This window comes from Mustelus asterias, chromosome 10 (assembly GCF_964213995.1).
Source record: "Mustelus asterias chromosome 10, sMusAst1.hap1.1, whole genome shotgun sequence".
Taxonomy (NCBI): Eukaryota; Metazoa; Chordata; class Chondrichthyes; order Carcharhiniformes; family Triakidae; genus Mustelus; species Mustelus asterias.
The window spans coordinates 97,046,648-97,066,259 of NC_135810.1; the positions used below are offsets into that span (position 1 = coordinate 97,046,648).

At 42.9% G+C, this 19,612-nt stretch overlaps 1 protein-coding gene across 14 annotated transcripts in view; it reads left to right on the forward strand.

Moving 5' to 3' along the window:
* nbeaa (neurobeachin a) overlaps window positions 1–19,612 on the forward strand; it is an 812,689-nt gene that overhangs the window by 732,714 nt on the left and 60,363 nt on the right. For all 14 annotated transcript variants that reach the window (XM_078222243.1, XM_078222244.1, XM_078222247.1 and 11 more), the window contains one exon: window positions 2,488–2,655. In XM_078222243.1, the coding sequence (XP_078078369.1) occupies window positions 2,488–2,655 (168 nt within the window). The remainder of the gene's footprint in view (window positions 1–2,487; window positions 2,656–19,612) is intronic.

Below are 19,612 nucleotides of genomic sequence, written 5' to 3' on the forward strand. Positions count from 1 at the left end.
ATTCCAGATCCACAGAAATGGTTGACTCTTAACTGTCCTCAGGGATGGGCAATAAATGCTGGCCATCCTGTGACGCCCACATCCTTGAACGAATGAAAAAAAGAGTAACTCACTTGCTGACTCCCCAATCCTGTTTACCGTGTGCAAATCACGCGGGCGGCACGGTGGCACAGTGGTTAGCACTGTTGCTTCACAGCTCCAGTGGCTTGGGTTTGATTCCTGGCTTGGGTCACTGTCTGTGTGGAGTTTGCACGTTCTCCCCGTGTCTGCGTGGGTTTCCTCCGGGTGCTCCGGTTTCCTCCCACAGTCCAAAGATGTGCGGGTTAGGTTGATTGGCCATGCTAAAATTGCCCCTTAGTTTCCTGAGATGCGTAGGTTAGAGGGATTAGTGGGTAAATGTGTAGGGATATGGGGGTAGGGCCTGGGTGGGAATGTGGTCGGTGCAGACTCGATGGGCCGAATGGCCTCTTTCTGCACTGTAGGGTTTCTATGATTCAGGAGTGTGATGAAAGACACTCCACTTGTCTCGATGAGTCAGCACTATCAATACTAAAGAAGCTCAACACCATCCAGAACAAAGCAGCCCATTTGATTGGCACCTCATCCACCGCTTTAAACATTCACTCCCTTCACCAACAACATATAGTGGCAGAAAATGCTTTGCAGCAACTCATCAAGGCTCCTTCGACAGAACCTTCCAAACCCATGACCTTTACCACTTAGAAGCACAAGGGCAGCAGATGCATGGGAACCGCACCACCTACAAGTTCCCCTCCAAGTCACACGATATCTGATTTGGAACTAAACTGTTGTACCTTCACTGCTGCTGAGCCAAAATCCTCGAACTCCCTCTCACACAGCACTGTGGACGTACCTATGCCACATGGACAGCAGCAGTTCAAGAAGGCCACTGAGTACCAACTTCTCATGGACAATTAGGGACGGACAATAGCCACAGCATTATCCCTTGAAAGATTTTTTAAAAAGTTGCCAGGCAATTGTTATCTCCAACTAGAGAGAATCTAACCATCTCTCAGTATTCCTTTTATTTTTTTTCATCCATGTGTGGAATGAATTTTGTTATGTGCAATACCAAGGTAATAGGCTGCATTTTATGTGCCCTCGCTGGATGTGTTTTCGGCGGGGGAGGGGGGAATGTAAAATGGGGCAGCTACCCATCCCACTTCTGTGTGGCATGATGAGATTTTGAAAGGCAATATATAAATCTAATGTTTGCCCTTAGATTTCTCACATCCCTCCCTCTATTCAGGCAGTCCAAATGGTGATTTGGCCCAATCCATGTGACATAACTAGGTCATGTTAACTGCTGTTGCTTTGCAAATGGGAGCAGTGATTACTGCATGCTTTGTGTGTGTTGTTAGAATGTATAGTTTGTCCTTCAGCCATATCATTTTTCTGCTACGACATTGTCAAAATAAGCAATGCCACAGAATTTAAACAGTGTTGAAAATTTCATCAAATTGTTAAATTTGCCACATGGCATAGTACATCTGATTTTTAAAAATATAAGAACAGCATAGTTTCGGAGGGTCATTTGACAGCTTTTCAATGAGGAGATTAGAACCTTCGGAATTCTTTCATAAGAAGCTTTGGTCTAGTATTATTGCCTGACAAACTCTTAGATTTTAGTTAAATTACTGCCCTATTATAGAGAATTGTTTTAAATAAGAATTGTTAAAGAGAATTAGCACTGCTTTAGTTTGGGAACGCTCAGTCTAGTTTTAAATGGTCCAGCGAGTGGGCCCATACGCTTTGGTCTTTGTGTTCTAATATTCATCACATGAATATCTGCCTATTGTTGTAAGTTCTGGAGAGCTGCTTAAATATGATGATGGCAGCTAAAAATGTCAGCATAATTCAATGAACCATGCTGACTTGACCTTGAGGATGAGTGCATTATGATGATTTGTACTTTCTAATTCTTAAATTATTCGGTGAGCGGAGAAAATGAAAATGTATGAGGTCAGACTACAGTGATTTTATATGATCAGGCACATCTGTCATACATTTTCTTAAAGGAATAATATTCCTTTTTTGTCTTATATGTTAAAATTGCTCAAATTTCCATGCCGATAATGCTAATTATAATTTTATTTATTGTAATGTAAATATTGCTTACATAAAGTTTTGCTTGGATATTATGAAGGGAATGCCATGTTATAATTTTTACATTTTACTCAAAAGTGTAACCATTATGTTTCTGGGCAACATCGTAAAAACAGGCAGCAATTTGGTGGTTGCATGAATCAAATTCATCAACATTTATACTGTATTTTGAAAATGGCAAAAGTATTCTAGCGTAACAAATCTCCATTACTGTGTTAAATAATATTTTAGGGTGGAAGAAAGAAAACCAAAACGCAAGCATAAAGGATGCAGGCTTGATAAATATTTTACCATGTGAATAGTAATACAATAATGTTCCATAGCTCTATTGTTTTATTATTTTTAAATGTCTTCATGCAGGGTCTGGAAAGTGAATTTGTTTCTTGCCAATTGCATCAGTGGATTGACCTTATTTTTGGATACAAACAGCGAGGCCCAGAGGCAGTTCGTGCTCTCAATGTTTTCCATTACCTGACTTATGAGGGTTCTGTGAATCTAGACAGTATCACAGATTCTGGCATTAGAGAGGTAAGACCTAGCAGTAATCAATGCACTTACATTCATTTTTTGTTAGAACTTTCTACAAGCGCTGCCAGCAATGTTATGCTTCAGAGACCTATGCAATATATGCCTCTTAAAGAAAATCTTTGCACTGAATGCACAAGGCCTTTTTGTAGCTATTTGAAACAATGGGCTGAATTTTCATTGGGCTGAGGATGTGAGTTCGGAGCCAACTATGCCTGCAATTTTGATCTACTGGTTGGTGCACCGGTCTACCAGCGTGTACCTGTCTCAGGTGTATTTTTATTGAGACTGACTCTGGGTCAGTGGAGGAAGGGGGTGTAGTGGTAATGGCTACCTGCCTGACAGAGGTGGGCAGTTAAGGCAGACAATCAAAGTATCTATTGAAGGTACTCATCAGACACCACCTGAAATTTGCAGACAGAAGATGGACCCCGCCCGCTTAGGCCAAAGCCCAAATGATGGTAGACCTGCTGCTGGTATTTCCATGTTTCCAAACCGTGTTTTCTCCCAACTGCAGGATTGGGACCCAGGGACAAAAATTCAGCTCAGTGCTCTAAATTTAGGGCAGGATTTTCTGGCCACGCTCGCCCGAAACCGGACAATCCCACCCGAGGTTAACGGACCTGTCCATGGTCCGCCCCTCGCCCGCTACGATTCCCATGGTGGATGGAATGGGAAAATTCACTCCATAGTGTGTACCTAGTTTCAATATATTTGAGATTGCGGGCAGAATTTTCTCATCCCACCTGCCACAGGAAATGTAGCGGGCAGGACTGGAACATGAAAAGGTCCATTTACCTTGGGCAGGGTTTTCCGGTCTTGGGGCAAGCACAGCCAGAAAATCCCGCCCTGTGTGTTTATTTCACCACCAGCTTAAAGTTATAACATTTCCTGATACAGAATTTAACCATTGATGCTTATGCCCATCCTAGTTCATCCAGTCTTATTATCCTCCCTGTCCCTAAAATTTGAAAATGTCTATATATTTCTAATATTTGTTCAGTTCCTTTAAAAATTAGTTACTGATTCTGCTTCCGGTACAGCATTTTGAGTTCTTCAAGCCCTCGGATTGCTTTTCAGCCTGCATTTCTTACTTTGTTTCTTTTGGATAACCATCAGAACCGTTTTCTAAGCTTATGGGGAGTTTTTAGAACCTCAGTAAAAGCTTTGGAAATCTGAATATAATCACATATAATTCACATTGACTCTGTAGGAGTCACAGACAAATCTTCAAACTGGTGAATTTGCCTCCAATCTATGGAAGGTCCAAATAATCACCATGGAGCATGGATGGATGCACAGTATTTACTCTACCAATAAAATGTAAAATGGAATAAGGTTTGGAACATTTGTCATGGCATAACAAGCTATTACAAAGAAATAGTTGTGGGAGATTTGTGTTTTCAAAATTCACCTTCTGTCTTTTCCTTTAAACCCAAAACATCTCAATCCCTTTATGACCCAAGCAGTTGAAAATAACCTACCTGAACAAAACATCTGTAAGGGACAATTGCAGGCAATTTTGAAATCATCAATGTGTCCCATGTTGACTTATTGCTTCCTCACTCAAACAGCGACTATCTCTGTCCTTTCCGTATTCCTTTTTTTTTGGACAACTCTATTTGAAGGTCACAACAACATAATTTTAATGGGCCCAGAGAAATCCTTTTAGGAGTATTTTTGCACCATTTAAAGCTGTGTGTACGTGCAACAAATCTGCCACTAAAAGACGAAACTCATCATTATCACTAATGTCATGGTATAGTATTTCACTACATTGAGCTGTGTAAAATGAAACCACAAAAAACCCTTTTAAACATTTGGGCTGTTGAGTAAACTTACACTGAGTAATGTCATGTGTGAGATTTCTCCAGATAAATATATCTTAATGACAGGTCAATTAGTGAGATGATTAAATTAAGCTTATAGTTTCTTTACATTGTTCTGAATTGATAACGTTAATGCACATTGTTTCCATCAAGAATGTTTTTGATTTATGCCTTCAAAACAGTTTTGTCAATGTACTGTGCCAGGGATTTTCATGAACAAAAGAACCACTAAGGGGTTTTTAATATTTATTCAGAACATTATGAATATGTGCCAGCTGGTATGCAAAGCTTAAGAGAAATATGCTCTGAAACTACAGTGCACCAGTAGAGCTGTGGTACTGTGCTACAGACATCCCTAGATATTTACCATCTGTTGTGTGCAAAATAACTAAAAATGCACTGCTGTAAAAAGAAGAATTATTAATAAAAATACTGAAAGTCAAGTAGAAAGCTTGTGGAAGAGCATAAGAAATTACATTATCCAACCATCCCTTTTGCTATTAATTTTGTGCAAAGCACAAGCTTTAGAAATCCTTTAAATGATGCCATTTGCAAACTTAAATCCAAAATATAAGCAGAACATTTTCTGTTGAAAAACTAAAGCAATGTAAGTAGATACGGCAGCTGACCAGGTAGTTGTGGTTTCACATCCCATGACTGCCTGCCACTCAAGTTTGCCTGTTATAGTTGGGATAAATTTTGTTAGTTCTCTGTCAGGCTGTGTAAGTAGGATGTCTCTTTGAAGCAGAACATTTTGCCAAAAGGGAAAATAATGTCCTTCCCTGCCAAAAATATGTCTCTTGTTGGCAGATTACAGAGCAACATAGGCATGGGTCATGGGGAAGCCTGCAACCTTGTCTGACCTACCTAATAGATTTTAGAAACACAAGGAAGGGAGAATTAAGTAAAAAGTGCATGTCCCATATGTGCTCCAGCAGGCTTCAGTGACATATGTTTTCTTCAAATGTTTCTAACTTTGTTCCACATCAACAAAGTACACATTACATCATACTTCTATTGTTTCACTTGGATAAGAAAGCAAGAAAATGCAATCCAATATAACTCCACTGATACTAACTGCCACTTCTTGGTCGACTCAGCAGACAGTATAATCATTTGGATATTGACTTATTTGTGACTGCTTTTCTATCACTGATGTTAAAAAAATTCACTAGCTAGAAGAAGATGAAATGCAAATGACAATCACGATTCAAGTTGAAACTCTTGTTTCCTTAGCCAGGTGTTCAGCTGCCAATGTGCTATATAATGTGAATATATGATCATTTTTACTGAGGCCATTTTGTTTTGTTTGGCTTTACTGTTATCCTAAACATACAAACAATACAAAAAATTCAAAAGATGTGGGAATGAGATACCATCATTTGAAAATGACTGATCTAATTTTATGTCTGCTTTCTGCTGAATAATGTCTGCCTCAACTATCAAAACAATTCCTCAGAATGCCTTACATCCCACGTCAGTTCAACTTTGTAATTTAAAGTTCAATGTGGTATAAATTATACCACTTATACACAGAAAAGCTTTATGTGTGCTTTCATTTAAAATGTTTCAATAACAATGTATACACAAACATACCTTCAAAATTTGCTTTGTGCAATTATAATGGAAGGAAAGAGAGCTCTGGTAACATATTTCTGATTTCGGGAAAAAAGAAGACTCCACCAGGCAGTGTACATGAATGTCCTCACTACTGGGAGGATGGATGACGGCACTGTCTTTTCAGCATGCTTGCTTGTCATATAGGGACCTGATGTTTTTCCTCAAATGTTGAGATTGTTTGATGACAGTGCGGGGTTTTGTTTCATGGTGGTCCAACTTATAGGCTTTGAGATCGGCTTTCAGAACATCTTTGTAGCTGAGTTTAGGGCATCCTGCGGTGTGGGTTCCTGTGTTCAGCTAGCTGTAGAATACCATCTTTACACAGAAGGAAAAGGAGCAAGAGTAGATCATTTTGCCCTTTGAGCCTGCTCTACCATTTAATAAGACTCAACTTTGAATGTATTCGATGACACAGTCTTCACTGCTCTCTGTGGAAGAGAATGCCAAAGACTAATGACCTGCAGGGGGAAGAAATTCCTCCTCAATAATTGGGAACCCTTCATTTTGAAACTCTATCCTTAATTCTGGATTTCCCCTCAAGGGGAAATCTAGAATACTTTTGGATGTGAATCACAGGATTGACCCAGTGAATCAGAACTCTAATGACCGTGTTCTCAATACCAGGTACAAGACACCTTGGAAGAACTTTGGTGTTAGGAATTTTACCCTGTCACCTGATGAGCAGTGAAGGTGTAATATATTTAATTGCTTTATATGACACTTGTGGCTGTCAATGCCTCAGTGTCTCATAGAAGTGATATGAGAACCACTGCCTGATAGATTTTGATCCTTGTCTTGGAGCAAGCTCTATGTTTTCTTCAAAGCCTGTAGGTGAACTTGCCTTTGGATGATTTCATCATCCAACATACTTTTGTTGGACAGAATACTCCCAAGAAAGCAGAACTTCTGAACTGAATTGAAGGGTGTATTGTTGCTTCTGACTATGGGGTCTTGAAGTTTGTGGCAAGATGCAGGTTAGTACAAAATCATTGATGGTATAATCCAGGTCAGAAACTCCAAAGTGTTTTTGAGGTCAGCCTAGATCATAAGTTTTGCAATTTGAATTTTGGCACAGATAAGCATATGATGTTTCACTCCAGGTATGATTCAAATGACCCACGAGTTCTGACAGTTCCTTGATTTTGGTTTTTAATTCTGCATTCATGTTGGGATTCATCACCAATTTATTTTTCTGTGACTGATACTCAAGTGTTCTCACCAGTTCTTGTTTTTGTTAGTAAACACATCTTTCAAACACGGAAGTTGGTTTTCTATACTAATTAGTTTTTCTTTCAATTACTCATTATTGTCAATAAGTGTCATGTGTTTGACCACAGTAATTGTTAGGAGTTTAGTAAGATCAACATGATCAGGTACCTGCTGCAATCCAGTCATCGCCATGTTACGTTCTCCAATAGTCAAATTATTATTCAATAAAAGTCTACCACTTCCATAGGTAACCTAGGGACAATTCCCACCCGTAAAAATTGTGTTTACTAAGTCACTTTATAAAATGACGTTACACAATGAAACAGGTGCATAAATCCCATTAATACTTTTTCCTTCATCAAACTATCTGGAATGCAAATTGCATCATCAGCTACCATCAATGACTGATCTGCTCCAGTATCTCTCAAAATATTAATTTGTTTACTTGTTTTGTTAGAGGAGTAAAGAAACACTTCTCCCTTTGAGGCAAAACATCTAGACCTTCCAGTAGCCCAACTCCATTTAGCAGTGGTCAAGGAAGACATCTCTTGATTACTCTGAGCCTATCCCCCTTTCTACTTGGTTCTGAGGGAACTGCTTCACTTGTACCACTGCTATGATTTCAGAAGGAGCAGCGCTCCGAACGCTAATGATATTTGCTACCAAATAAACCTGTTGGACTTTAACCTGGTGTTGTTAAAACTCTTACTGTGTTCACCCCAGTCCAACGCCGGCATCTCCACATCATGATTTCAGAACCCATTTCCTTTTCAGGTAAAACTGTTTCTGAGGATTCCTTAAGTGTTCCTGCAATAGTCAGCAGTTTACCATTCAGCTTCCAACAATGGGCTTTCAGATGCCATGTATAATGGCAATAAAAGCATGCTGGTTTATTTTTGCTCCTTTTATTCTCCACACTATCATTGGTCTTGACTGGAATATCTTCTGCCTTCTCCCTAAAGCAAGACTTTTTCCCTTTCCTCCAGTGTCCCTGGGGGTTTACAAATGGAGATCTACTGCCCCCTAACTGCCTATGGTGATGTATGATACCCATCTGCCAGAACCACGGCTTCTTGAATCTTAGAAATCTTACGATCTTCCAAGTGTGACCTTGTAGCTTTTGGGATGCTATTTGGAAATTCTTCTATGATCATTAGCTCTCTCACATTTTCAAAATTACATTCTAACTTCAGTGATTGAAACTGCCGGTCCCACAGCATTTTTGGTTCCGCTAGCAAATTCGACAAACCTTTCATTTAATCAAACTCATATGCCTTTAGCACCACAGCTTTAACTATCTCATAATCTGGAGATAGTTCATCTTAAAGTCTAGAATACACATTCATGGCTTTCCCAACCGAAACACTTTGCAAATGAGAATTTATGTGTCTTAGGCCACTTTAGCTTTGTAGCCACCTTTTCAAATGAGATAAAATATCTCTTAACTCCAGCTTCCATGAATTTAGGCAATAAACAAAAACTTTTGTTAAATCAAAGCTCCGAACAGGACCTGATTCCTCATCAGAGCTTCTAGATTCTCTTTTGCTCTGTAACCTAAGCTTTCCTCGAGACAGGTCATGCTGTCTGATTTCTTCGCCTCTTTCGAACTCAAGGTCATTTCCTTTTTTTTTTCTAATTCTAGCTTTTTAATTTTCATTACTTTTGTTCTTTTTCTTTTCCCTCTTTTCCTAATTCAAGCAGCATGACCCTGATTGGTTAAGACATTGCCCTGGAGAATGAATCAGGGAACGGCTGTCAAATATTTTGTTTTGCTGAAACAGGCGCTCGTGTGTACATGTTCTTTCTGTCTGCAAAGAACAGGGCCTTGTGTATTAATGTATGGAGCGTCCAGTACACGCACATGCACACGCTGTGGGCCCAACTTAAATTGGTGTCAGTATAATTCCTAGGACACTGAGGATTCTATAGCAAATCTTGTCCAATCACAGAATCACATCTAATGTTGGACAATATATTAAGTTTTGCAAGCACTTGTTGACTGGGTGTGGTATGTACCTTGCCTATTGCCAATATTGGCTAGGACATGCTGTTTGATATGATCTGCCAGTCTTTGGGACATACGCCCTATAAACTAAGTATCACACTGGCACCAAAATGTATTTACCACATTATTCATTTGTGTGACGGGCAGAATGACTTTTTGGCTTGATGGTACCACCCTGTTAGTGGCAAATACCACTTGTGTTGCTACTGCATAGTAGCTAGCTTCATCCTGTTGCTCAAATTTTTGAGATACCTTGCCCTTCCAGGATTATCCTGGTCACTTTTTGGGGCCAAACGTGATGGCCTGAGACATATTCATTAGTGATATATAGCACAAAATGATCTGATCAGGGTTCCCGTTATCCCTCAGGATGTCTTTGATGCACCCTATTTCTGCTTCAAGCTTGCATGGTGAACAAATGGCTCAGGCCCTATTTACAAGGTTGTCCATAAGACCAATCTTATAGTGACATCTCTTTAGGCCCTATCTTATCTATGGCCAGTTCTGCACGATTTGAGTTGGCCAAAAAATGATTGGGTGAATTGTTACAAGTTTTCAGCAAGTTTTCCATATACACTGTGAAGGAGAATTCCTTCACATTTTCAAACACTGTGCAGGGCTTGCATACCGATAGCAATACTGTGTCTATTTACTCATTTGATATTGCTAACCTATTCACCAATGTTAGAATCATTGAAACCATGCAGTGCAGAAGGAAGCCATTCGGCCCATTGAGTCTGCACCAACAACAATTCCACCCAGGCTCTATCCCCATAATCCCACATATTTACCCTGCTAATCCCTCTAACCTATGCATCCCAGGACGCTAAGGGGCAATTTAGCATGGCCAATGCACCTAACCTGCACAAGTTTGGATTGTGGGAGGAAACCGGAGCACCCGGAGGAAACCCACGCAGACATGGGGAGAATGTGCAAACCCCACACGGACAGTGACCCAAGCCGGGAATTGAACCCAGGTCCCTGGAGCTGTGGGGCAACAATGCTAACCACCGTGCCACCATGTCACCTCATGTTGCCCTTAAGGAAGCCACAGATATTTGCTCTGAAGCACTATATCATGGCGATTTTGACCCACCACCATTGTATGAATCAATGTGCGATGAACTTATGAACTCAGCAACTCATGGAGTTGAGTTCAGCTTTAATGACACCTTGTATGCCCAAATAGATGGTGTTGCTATGGGATCCCCTCTGGACCCAGCTCTTGCAAACATCTTTGATGGGTTCCATGAGAAACGTGTCTTCGGTGGAATGACATCTAGCCACCTACCCTTTGTATATTTCCGATACATGGGTGATATGTTTGCTCTATTTCAACCTGCAGCTACATGTAATAATTCCCTTACATGTCCTAATGGACTCCATCCTGCGCTCAGATTCAGTTTTGAGATGGAGCAGCCAAACAAACATCTTTCCTTGACGTACTAGTTGAGAAACCTACCAAGAGCTTCTCTACCAGCATCCACTGAAAGCCTAACTTCACTGGTCAAATACACATTGGGATTCTTATTGTTGCAGTTTATTTTCTTCTGCACAGGCGTGCAGGGTCAGCCCTCAGCCTGCAGAATGCAAAAAAAAGAAGTAAGCAATTGCGGCCATTTCCCAGCTGGTGCATGTGCAAGAGGCCCAAGGATCGGTTCCCGATCTATGAATTAAAGGTAAGCATCTGAGTTTCAAAAGTTCCTGGCCTGTAATTTCACCATTTGGATATTTAGCATGTTTCAATTTTCTCTTTCTGTTATTATAGAGAAGGGTTGGATAGGCTTGGGCTGTTTTCTTTGGAGCAGAGAAGACTGAGGGGTGACCTGATCGAGGTGTACAAGATTATGAGGGGCATGGACAGAGTGGATAGGGAGAGCAGCTATTCCCCTTAGTTGAAGGGCCAGTCATGAGAAGACACAAGTTCAAGGTGAGGGGCAGGAGGTTCAGGATGGATGTGAGGAAAAGTTATTTTTACCCACAGGGCTGTGGTGGTCCGGAATGCCCTGCCTGGGAGGGTTGTAGAAGTGAGTTGCCTCACAACCTTTAATAAGTACCTGGATGAGCACTTGCACGACATAACATTCAAGACTATCGGTCAGTGCTGGTAAATGGGATTAGGTGGGAAGTCAAGTGTTTTTTGTGTGTCAGTGCAGACTCGATGGGCCAAAGGGCCTCTTCTGCACTCTATGATTCTGTTAACCCACTCGTTGGTTCGAAAATTAGTTCATGCAGTATTCTGTCTAAAATAGACTACAGATAACCCTCAATTTTGAAAAGTCTAATCCATCAACAGAAATGCAGTAGAATGGACCTCTTGGCCACTCATGAAGCTTGCTGTACACCCTGCTCTAGATTGCAAGAAAAGGTATTAGTACTACAGGCAGTGTGCATCAGTGGTATCACAAAGAAAATCAGAGTTACACCCTTCTGCTGTAATGTTGCACTGAGGTTCAGGCTTCCCCAGGCTTATATAGAAATTGAACTAAAGGACCAGAAGCATTCTAAGAGTGCCTTAAACCTATCAAGAGCAGACTGTATGGAAATTCCCAGCAAAGTCCAGGAAGTCCCTTGGCCTTGCCCTCATGAATTGGAGAGGCAGGCAGTAGATCCACCCTTTTCTTGTCCCATTGGAAATTTCCAGCTCCCACCTCTTCTACGCCCTTCCCTCATTCCCAATAGTATTTACACTTAGTATTGCATCCAAAGCAATTTCAGCCGGGTAGTGTTTTTCTTTCTAAGTGAATAATGGTAAAACTGTTGTTGAATCACGTGCAGATTTTCTGTTGGCTTTTCTTGAGTTTTGCTTTTGAAATCAAGCCCACATTCTTCCCTGCATTTGTGGATGGTTTGCCCTTGAAAATGACAGGCTCATCTTTATCTAATATCGCAATGTGTTGAGTTATTTCAGTGTTTTTTTAAATTAAAAGTACTTTGGTTGCCAAGAAACTAAGAGTCCTTTAGTTCTTATAAAGGTGGAGCAATGAATACAGGAATGAACTATAATTGAAGAATCGTTTAGTGAACTGGAAGTGCTTAAGTCAGTGACATTAACTCAATCCAATCTAGTGAGATAATGTAAGTTTTAAGTGTAGGCAATAATAGCTGGTAATGGATAGAAAGGGGTTACTGAAATAGATTTTAAAATAAATGAAACGTGGAATGGCCCTTATGGTGCTATATAGTGAGTCACATTAGTGAGCTCAAATTGTGTATTCATCTTAAGACTTTCTTTCTCCTTTAACAATCATACAATATGCAGCATATGAGGCAAGAGATGATTCACCATTTTATGATAACACTGATATATCATTTATCTATAAAAGTATGATTGTGCATCACATTCAATTTAAGTGCAGGTCCCCTATTGTAAAAACATTCGTACCATTTTTCCATTGTTTCACCACATAATAAGGAAAATAAGAGTTTGAGGAGAATTTTGCAGTGTTGTCATAGATAGTAATAGGCATTGGGCCCGATTTTACCATTGCCGAAAACGTGGTAAAGTCGAGTGAGAGGCCATTAACGCGACCCACACCTGCGTCCGCGCAGATCGCCACTTTACCGAAACCCAGGAATGGCAGCAATTCGATTCGCGCCCAAAACGGGCGCAGCGGCGATTTAAATGTATTTGCATGCATTTAAATTGAATTAATGAACTGCCCGCCCAACTTTATCAGCATTTCCCCCTTTACCACCGCGTTTGCCGATCCGGAACCGCGCCGTAATGTACCTGCTAAATAAAAGTCTGAATCGGGCGCTCCAGCTGCTGAAGAGCGCGTTGAGAGCTTCCAACGGCTCTCTGACTCAGATCAGTGGTGGGGCGGCGGTGGGGGGGGGGAGGCGGCCTGATCATTCTCTGGTTGGGGGGGAGGGGAGTGAGGCCAGACCGTTGTCTGGTGGGGGGGAGGGAGGAGAAGGCGGGTCAGATGTATCTCTGGTTGAGGGGAGGGGGAGGGCTGATCGTTGTCTGGTGGGGAGGGAGGAGGAGGCGGGTCAGATGTTCCTCTTGGTGGCGGGGGGGGGGAGTGAGGCCAGACCATTCTCTGGGGGGGGATGAGTGAGGTCAGACTGTTCTCTGGGGGGGGAGGAGGGAGACGGGTAAGATGTATCTCAGGCGCGGGGGGGGGCAGATGGATCCATGTTGGGGGGGGCAGACGGATCTCTGGTGGGGGTGCGGGGGGGGCAGGGGGGTCCGCTGCCACTCTGCGGGTGATCGGTGGGGGGGGAGGGAGGCAGGGGTGGCAATCGGTCTGGGTAGCGGGGGGTGGGTGGATAAGGGGGACAGTGATGTGTGTGGGTAGTGGGGGGTGGATAAGGGGGACAGTGATGTGTGTGGGTAGTGGGGAGGGTAGATAAGGGGGACAGTGATGTGTGTGTGTGTAGTGGGGGTTTTGGATAAGGGGGACAGTGATGTGTGTGGGTAGTGGGGGGGTGAATAAGGGGGACAGTGATGTGTGTGGGTAGTGAAGTGGGTGGATAAGGGGAACAGTGATGTGTGTGGGTAGTGGGGGGTGGATAAGGGGGACAGTGATGTGTGTGGGTAGTGGGGTGGATGGATAAGGGGGACAGTGATGTGTGTGGGTAGTGGGGGGTGGATAAGGGGGACAGTGATGTGTGTGGGTAGTGGGGTGGATGGATAAGGGGGACAGTGATGTGTGTGGGTAGTGGGGTGGATGGATAAGGGGGACAGTGATGTGTGTGGGGGCCATCGCTCCCACTTTTTGCTCCCGGGCCGCTTTCTCCACTTTCTGCGGCCCGGGAGCGATCTGACACAGGTGCGCTTTTTCAATTTTTTTTTTCCAACTGCGCATGCGCAGTTCAGAGCTCCGATCGTTTCGGCCGCGCTAAGCCCCGCCCACAGCGCAAATGGGACTGGAGATGGCTGGGTGCGTATGGGGGTGCCGGAAAGCAGATTTCTAAGTCGGATCTGCATTACGCCCAGATTCAGCACTTAGAATGAAAATGGTAAAATCGGGCCCATTGTACTCCCAGTTTAAGGCAGTAGCGGGATCCTGCCATTTAAGTGACAATTGGAAGTGTGGCCAGTACTGTGGCATTTTTGAGATCATTTGCACCCTTAGATGGTTGTTTTTAATTAATTTAGTGGTATGCATTATTCTTTATTTAAATTGTCCCTGGTGTAGGTCAAATCATGAAAATTTTGTCAGTAAAGTTGCTTCTTGCTTCGCTCCTGCCCCCACCAATAGTGAGAGTAGGAATAGGAAAATTAGGCAGATGAATGCATGGCTTGAGAGCTGGTGCAGGGGGCAGGGATTTAAATTTGTGGATCACTGGGATCTCTTCTGGGGCAGGGGTTATACCTGAGCTGGAGAGGAACTAATATCCTGGCGGGGAGATTTGCTAGAGGCAAGGGGGTGGGGCGGGGTGGGGGGGGGAGCCCAGGGTTTAAACTAGTTTGGCAGAGGGGTGAAACCCACGCAGTAGGGAGAAGAAGATAAGGTTGAGGACAGCATGGAAGTTAAAGAGAGCACATTAAATTGTAACGGCAGTGTCAATAATCCTAGTACTAGACAGGTCAGGCAAAAGCAGGACAGAGAGCAAGGGAAATCTAGATTAAACTGCATTTATTTCAATGCACGAGACCACGAGGCAAGGCAGATGAACTCAGGGCAAGGATGGGTACGTGGGAGTGGGATATATAACTATTCCTGAAACATGGCTAAGGGAGGGACAGGACTGGCAGCTCAATGTTCAGGGTACAGATGCTACAGGAAAGATAGAATAGGACTGTCAATGTCCTTGAGGTTACCATTGACCAGAAACTCAACTGGACTCACCACAGAAACACAGTGGCTACAAGAGCAGGTCAGAGGCTAGGAATACTGCAGTGAGTAACTCACCTCCTGACTCCCCAAAGCGTATCCACCACCCACAAGGCACAAGTCAGGAGTGTGATGGAATACTCCCCACTCGCCTGAATGCATGCAGCTCCAACAACACTCAAGAAGTTTGACACCATCCAGGGCAAAGCAGCCCACTTGATTGGCACCACATCTACAAACATTCTATTCAATCCCTCTACCACCGTCGCTCAGTTCCAGCAGTGTGTACTATCCAGAAGATGCATACCAGTAATTCACCAAAGATTCCTTAGACAGCACCTTCCAAACCCATGACCATTTCCATCTAGAAGGACAAGGGCAGCAGATAAATGGGAACACAACCACCAGTAAGTTCCCCTCCAAGCCGCTCACCATCCTGACTTGAAAATATATCATCGTTCCTTTGCAGTCGCTGGGTCAAAATCCTGGAATTTCCCCCCAAATGACATTGTGGGTCAACCCACAGAACATGGACTGCAGCGATTCAAGAAGGCTGCTCACCACCACCTTCTCAAGGGCAACTAGGGATGGGCAATAAAGGCTGGCCAGCCAGCAACACCCATGTCCTACGAATGAATAAAAAAAGAGGTAAGAGAGGAGGGGGAGTTGCATTTTTGATTAGGGAGAACATCACGTCAATACTGAGAGGGAATATATCCAAGGGTTCGCTAACTGAGTCTTATGAATAGAACTGAGAAATAAGAAGGGGGAAATCACTTTGATAGGGTTGTACTATAGCCCCTAAATAGTCAGTGGGAAATTGGGGAGCAAATATGTAAGGAGATTCAGATAGCTTCAAGAAAAATAGGGTGGTAAAAGTAGGGGACTTTAACATTCCCAACATTGACTGGGACAGCCCTCGCATTAGGGGCTTGGATGGAGAGAAATTTGTTGAGTGTATTCAGGAGGAATTTCTCAGACAGCATGTGGATGGCCTGACTAAAGAGGGGGCAAGCTTGACCTCCTTTTGAGAAATAAGGAAGGGCAGGTGACAGAAGTGTTAGTGAGGGATCACTTTGGGACCAGTGACCATAATTCCATTAGTTTTAAGATAGCTATGGAGAATGATAGGTCTGGTCCAAAAGTTAAAATTCTACATTGGGGCAAGGCCAATTTTGATGGTATTAGGCAGGAACTTTCAAAAGTTGATTGGGGGAGCCTGTTGGCAGGCAAAGGGACAGCTGATAAGTGGGAGGCTTTCAAAAGTGTGTTAACCAGACTTCAGGGTAAGCACATTCCTTTTTACAGTGAAGGGCAAGGCTGGTAGAAGTAGGGAATCCTGGATGACTCCGAATATTGAGACCCTGGTCAAGAAGAAGGAGGAGGCATGTGACATGCATAGGCAGCTGGGATCAAGTGCATCCCTTGAAGAGTAGAGAGGGTGATGGAGTAGAATTAAAAGAGAAATCAGGAGGGCAAAAGGGGGACTCGAGATTACTTTGGCAGATAGGGCAAAGGAGAATCAAAAGAGCTTCTACAAATACATAAAGGGCAAAAGAGTAACTAGGGAGAGAATAGGGTCTCTTAAGGATCAACAAGGTCATCTATGTGAGGATCCACAAGAGATGAGTGAGATCCTAAATTAATATTTCTCATCAGTATTTACTGTTGAGAAAGGCATGGATGTTAGGGAACTTGGGGAAATAAATAGTGATGTCTTGAGGAGTATACATATTACAGACAAGGAGGTGCTGGAAATCTTAAAGCGCATCAACGTAGATAAATTCCTGGGACCTAATGAAGTGTATCCCAGGACACTGTGGGAGGCTAGGGAGGAAATTGCGGGTCCCCTAGCAGAGATATTTGAATCATCGCCAGCCACAGGTGAGGTGCCTGAAGATTGGATGATGGCAAATGTTGTGCCTTTGTTTAAAAAGACTGCAGGAAAAAGCCTGGGAACTACTAATGTCTGTAGTGGGTAAGTTGTTAGAAGGTATTCTGAGAGACAGGATCTACAGGCATTTAGAGATTAGGGACAGCCAGCATGGCTTTGTGAGTGGAAAATCATGTCTCATGAATTTGATTGAGTTTTTTGAAGGGGTAACCAAGAAGGTAGATGAGAGCAGTATAGTCAACATTGTCAACATGGACTTTAGCAAGGCCTTTGACAAGGTACCGCATGGTAGATTGTTGCATAAGGTTAATCTCACAGGATCCAGGGTGAGGTAGCCAATTGGATACAAAATTGGCTTGACAACAGAATGTGGAGATGCCGGCGTTGGACTGGGTAAGCACAGTAAGAAGTCTGGTGTTGTGAGACTTCTTACTTGACGACAGAAGACAGAAGATAGTTGTATAGGGTTGTTTTTCAAACTGGAGGGCTGTGACCAGCCATGTGCCTCAGGATCCACTGTTATTTGTCATTTATGTTAATGATATGGATGAGAATTTAGGAGACGTGGTTAATAAGTTTGCAGATGACACCATGATTTGTAGAATAGTGGAAGAAGGTTATCTAGGATTGCAACGGGATCTTGATCAATTGGGCCAGTGGGCTGATGAATGGCAGATGTAGTTTAAAGAGAGTTATAGAAGGAGAGTTATAGATGGAGACAGATGGAGAGTTATAGAACAAAGAGACCTTGGGGTACAGGTTCATAGCTTCTTGAAAGTGGAGTCACAGGAGGACAGGGTGGTGAAGAAGGCATTTGGCATGCTTGGTTTCATTGATCAGAGCATTGAATACAGGAGTTGGGGCGTCTTGTTGAAGTTGTACAAGACATTGGTACAGCCACACTTGGAATATTGAGTACAGTTCTGGTCAACCTATAACAGAAAGGATATTATTAAACTAGAAAGAGGGCAGAAAAGATTTACTAGGATGCTACTGGGACTTGATGGCTTGTGTTATAAGGAAAGGCTGGATAGACTGGGATTTTTTTCCCCTGGAGTGTAAGCGGCTTCGGCATGATCTTCGAGATGGTCTATAAAGTAATGAGGGGCATAGATAAGGTAGTCAACATCTTTTCCCGAAGGTAGGGAAAACTAGAGGGCATAGGTTTAAGGTGAGAGGTGAGATACGAAAGGGTCCAGAGGGGCAATTTTTTCACAGAGGGTGGTGAGTGTCTGGAACAAGCTGCCAGAGGCAGTAGTAGAGGTGGGTACAATTTTGTCTTTTAAAAAGCATTCAGACAGTTCCATGGGTGAGATGGGTATAGAGGGATAGAGGCCAAACGCGGGTACACTGTGTACCCCCCTCTCCCCCACATCCAGTCTGCATTTTTCTGTCCCCTCCCCTCTGGTCCATCCTGCCCCCCCCCCCCCTCCCCTCCGGTCTGCCCTGCCCCTCCCCTCTGGTCCCCCCACTGCCCCTCCCCAAAATTCACACCTTCCCAGTCTCCCTCTCTGGGTCTCTGGGTTATTAGTCCCGTGAAAATGCCACTGCATTACTTGCTCCCCTGAGGGAGGAAGGTTGGGTGAGACAGGGGCTTCAGAATCCCAGCGAAGCTATCTGACAAAGATTGGCACTCTTGAGGAGGTTACAAACCACGATATCTGATTCTAGTACTGCAGCTATTTCAACAACGTTTTTCTGTTTTGTTTGGAAAGTAAACTGGAAAAAAAACTGTTTGAATTTTTAAAATAGCATAATTGTGAAAATATATTTTTCTCAAGACGATAATTAGGAGTTTTTTGCTGGTGGAAAATTTATTTGGTGCACTGACAGTCAACACTCTATGTATTGGTGTTTGAAAACAGTGAACCAAACTGTTACACTTCACCTTATTATTCTTGTTTCTATTGTCTGTTTTCCGATCACAATGATGACTAGTGTTGAAAGAAAATGTTCCACAGTTTGATTATATCCCCCAGCCATTCTGTGAAATGCCTGAGAAGACAGACATTTTCAGATGTGATGATCAGCTAGAGGGTATTGATTCATTCATCCTTGACAGGTGACACCGTCGTATTCAATGCTAACCACAACGATTATGATGTTAAAATGTTAAGAAATTCGAGGTTAAGAAATGAGAGGAACCAAACATTTTTTTCCCTCATGTCAAATGAAAAACTAACACCTTCTCACAATAAAGAAGCTGATGTTTGGACAATTTAACCAGACTAATACCTGAAGGAGCATTTACAGACCATGCTATTTAAAGTAGTGTTCTTGTTTTGTCCTGCGCGGAAGGGCACTGAAACTGAAGTACATGAAGTTGGACTAAAATACAGACTACAGAAATTCTACGACACATGATCCTGGTAGTTTCATTTGGTGAAGCAAAGTTTTATGATGGGTTTTATCATTCTTAATTTCTGCTATTGGTTTTCTGACTGGGGTGCAAGGTTTTCAACAGAGTGTGAGTGAAGGCAGTTACGGTGGCAGCGTATTTAGCACTGCTGCCTCACAGTGCCAGGGACCCGGGTTCAATTCCCGGCTTGGGTCACTGTCTGTGTGGAGTTTGGAAGTTCCCCCCGTGTCTGCGTGGGTTTCCTCCGGGTGCTCCAGT